Source organism: Glycine max, chromosome 12 (genome assembly GCF_000004515.6).
Source record: "Glycine max cultivar Williams 82 chromosome 12, Glycine_max_v4.0, whole genome shotgun sequence".
Taxonomy (NCBI): Eukaryota; Viridiplantae; Streptophyta; class Magnoliopsida; order Fabales; family Fabaceae; genus Glycine; species Glycine max.
In genome coordinates, this window is record NC_038248.2 from 6,305,429 (window position 1) to 6,309,628 (window position 4,200).

At 31.9% G+C, this 4,200-nt stretch overlaps 1 protein-coding gene across 1 annotated transcript; it reads left to right on the forward strand.

Annotated features, from left to right (window-relative positions):
- Positions 1–266: 266 nt before the first annotated feature.
- On the forward strand, positions 267–2,342 carry LOC100799928 (uncharacterized). Its single transcript, XM_003540722.4, has one exon. It carries the CDS (start codon positions 267–269, stop codon positions 2,034–2,036), a length of 1,770 nt encoding a protein of 589 aa, XP_003540770.1. The 3' UTR covers positions 2,037–2,342.
- Positions 2,343–4,200: the final 1,858 nt, after the last annotated feature.

The window sequence follows — 4,200 nt, forward strand, 5'->3', positions numbered from 1 at the left end:
GAAAGCAATATTAATTGTGGATATGGTCAAAAGAGTTGAAATTTGAATCTCATTTTGTCAAACTATTAATAACTCCTTTATTTAACAGATTTGCCTTTCCAAAATAAGAGGCTTTGTATTCACGCTCGTTTACATTAATCCACCAAAAAATGATGTTCAAGTTTATCCACATCAATATAGACCCTTACCGATGGGGTAATCAAATTATATATATGTCCCTTCATTTTTCAAATTTTAGGCAGTAATAATAATCCTGAGAAACAAAAATGGCCACCATACTCACAAACAGCAGCAAGATTAATAGTGGGCGATTCGGTGTTCTAAAGTTCATAGCACAAGTAATACAAGGTCGATGGTTTATGCTTTGTGCCTCCTTCTTTATCTTGGCAGGAGCAGGTGGAGTCTATGTGTTTGGATCATATTCTGAAGCAATCAAACGTTCACAAGGTTATGATCAAAGCACACTCAACTTTTTAGGGTTTTGCAAGGACCTTGGTGGAAACTTAGGTGCTCCTATTGGTTTCATTGGAGAGGTTACTCCTCCATGGTTAGTACTCCTCATTGGCTCAGTCCTCAACTTTGGTGGCTATTTCATGATCTGGCTTGTGGTCACTGGCAGAATATCCAAACCACACGTGTGGCAGGTTGGTCTCTACATTGCAATTGGTGCTAGTTCTCAGAACTTTGCCAACACTGGAGTAATAACCACGTGTGTCAAAAACTTCCCAGAAAGTAGAGGCACAATATTAGGTATTTTGAAGGGTTACCTTGGACTAAGTGGAGCTATCATGACACAGCTTTACTTGGCCTTTTATGGGAATGATTCTGAGTCTCTCATTCTTCTCATTGCATGGCTTCCTGCTGCTATATCAATTGCATTTGCTTCTGTGATTCGGATCATGAAGATTGGGACTAGGCAACCCAATGAGCAAAAAACAATGAACAACTTTCTTTTTGCACCAATTGTACTTGCATTGTTCATCATGGCAATGATCATTGCTCAGAGACAAATTCCTTTCTCCAAAGCAGCCTATGCTGGAAGTGCAACTGTGGTATGTGTTCTTCTTATTATCCTCCCTTTGTTTATTGCTGTTAGAAAAGAGTTCTCACCGTGGAACATCATGGAAAAAGTACTTGCGCATGCTGCAAATGAGGTAATCATAGAGAAACCACAAATAGTTGAAGCTAAAGAAAAAGCTAAGGATGATCCAAACGGGTCATGTTTTTCCAACATATTCAATAAACCTGAAAGAGGAGAAGATCACACCATTTTGCAAGCACTCTTAAGCATTGACATGTTGTTATTGTTGATTTCATCGTTTGCTGGGTATGGAACAAACGTAACAGTGGTGGACAATTTGGGACAAATTGGTGAGTCCCTTGGATACACTGGCAACACAGTGAGATCATTTGTGTCATTAGTAAGCATTTGGAATTTCTTTGGGAGGGTCTTGTCTGGTTTCGTGTCTGAAATTTTACTTCACAAGTACAAAGTTCCTCGCCCTATGTTGTTGGTCTTTTCGCATTTCGTTACATGCATCGGCCACCTTCTTATTGTGTTCCCAGCACCCGGTTCAGTCTATTTTGCATCGGTGATAATTGGATTTTCCTTTGGTGTAGTGTGGCCAATTTTCTATGCACTCGTTTCTGAACTCTTTGGTCTAAAACATTTTGCCACACTGCAGAATTGTGTGCTTATGGTCATTCCTCTTGCATCATATGTGCTGAATGTTAGGGTCACTGGCTTCTTTTACGATAGAGAGGCAAAAAATCAGCTAATAAAAAGTGGCAAAGAATGGGTGAAGGGCACAGAATTGACTTGCATTGGAACTGAATGCTACAAGCTCCCATTGATAATAATGGCATGTGTATCTTTTTTCGCAGGAGTGACTTCTTTGATCTTTGTGATGAGGACAAGAGAGTTCTATAAAAGTGACATATATAAGAAGTTCACAGAGAAGGCAGAAACGGAGTTGACTACATCTTCGGTTGTTTGTGACGAAGAGCGCGTGAGTAATAGTGGTGTTGAACGTTGAGAGCCAATAATTAGGTCTACATAGAGCACGGGCTTGTCCAAATAGAAACATGAATTTTTTATTTATTTTTTTCATTATAAGCATGAGAACGGATATCATCATGCGTGTTTTACATTTTTATTGTCTTTTTATTTAGCTTTTGTATACTTTAGAATTTCTTCAAATGTAATATGTTGAACACTTGGTGATCAGTATAATGTGTTATTTGAGTAATTTAGTTCTTTTCAAAATCGCGTGATTACCCAATTATTACACACGTCCATGTGAAAACTTTTTATTGTGTTACTTGAGTAATTGATCAGTACTTTCAAAATCATGAACCAAACCTGTTGACACGAAAATTAATTAAAATTATTATTAGGCTAAAATCTACACTTTAAACTTGGTCTTATGTTTTCCATCGTATTAATTTTTTAAAAAATTACTTTAATCCTTAATATTTTTTAAGTGAGTCAAATTTATTTTATGGTGATAAAAAAATTAAGTCATGGGGATGATAATTAAATTTTCATTTGGATTCAATGGATAAGTGCAAAAATTACTTTCGGTGAAAATAAAAATTATTCATTAAATATGTTTAATTTTTTTATCATGTTATTAGTATATAATATTGATTGGCTTAAAATTGAGATATTACTTAAAAAGAATAAGTCTAACTAATATTATTTATACCAATGACTTATTAGTAACTGAATTTAATTTTAGCTATGTGTATTTACTTGCAAAAGGTTATAGGAATGATGTTTTCAATCTAGGGATCGGAGATATGTATTATAAGATTTATAATAATTTATATATTTTATTCAATAAATTAAATTAATTTAACTTAATTGGTTATAGAAATGAATGTGAACATGGTCTAAAAGAACAGGTTAAAATGCATATTTGATCCTATGTTTTAATTTTTATTTAATTTGGTTATTTATGTGTTAGAAAATTCATTTTAGTCTCTAACATTTTTAGCTTCAAATTAATCTTTGTTGTCAATTGTTAAATGTCATGGGATGGAAATAGATACAAATTTTTTAAATGGATAATTTTTTTTTAGAAAATTTCAATTTGGATCCTCATTGTGAAAAAAATTAAAAACATGTAGGATCAATGATCCTTTAAAAAAAATATGTGTATCAATTTTGGTTATGTCACGTTTAACCATTAATGACCAAGAACTTATTTGAAACTATTAAAAAACGTTAAGAATGAAAATAAAACTTCTAAAACATAAATAATTAAATTGAATAAAAATTAAAAATACTAAATATGTTATATATATATATATATATATATATATATATATATATATATATATATATATATATATATATATATATATATGGAAAAGTTACGTGACTATATATTTTTAAATAGTCATGTAACACTATGGTATAAATTTACTCCTCATTATAAAGACTCATACATCCCTAATATGAATTCCTTTACTATTTAACCGAATTCTAAATACATGTCCGAATTCAGTAAAAAAAAAATGCCCAAAATGCGCATTTATTAACCTTTGCAACATAAAGAAAATTAGTTAGGAATTCTACACATTTTGTCATTAGCCAATAATGAAAAATGCCCGATATGTGTAGAAGCGATCAAAGCTGAAAGTACACAGAAGTCATGTAAACCTCCAGAATTTCGTGAAACTGATCTTAGACATAATACACTCTGATTTTATATAACTTGTATAGATTATTATCCAACATTTTATATTTACTAAGAACAAAAGATGAGCAAAAGATAAATTTAAAAATTATAAAACAGAAGTAGAGAACAAATCAAAACAAGAAAACTAAAAGACTCAGAACAAATAAAGGTGCATCATAAAATAAGTCATGAGTTAACACCTCCTTATTGACTAGAATCCAATTATTTAGTTTAAAGGGAAAAAAAACATTAAGGTTAATGAATGCTATGCTATAAGTGCGTATCTCCTTCGAATTTGTGGAGGAAAGCAGTACTTTCTGCTCGTCATATATAAAACATAATTATATTTATAAGAAAACTAATAAAACTCCTTTTGAACTTTACGAAAAATGATTACCTTAATGTAAAATATATTAAAGTAACTTTGAAACCTAAGACCCAAGGCATCACTTGGATATAAAATATTTGGGATACTTTCAAAGAAATTGCTTCTTAAACTGGCCAGGGCCGGCAG

What these genes read in the sequence shown, in the direction of transcription:
- LOC100799928 (XM_003540722.4), top strand. Translation starts at nt 267, where the DNA reads ATGGCCACCATACTCACAAACAGCAGCAAGATTAATAGTGGGCGATTC.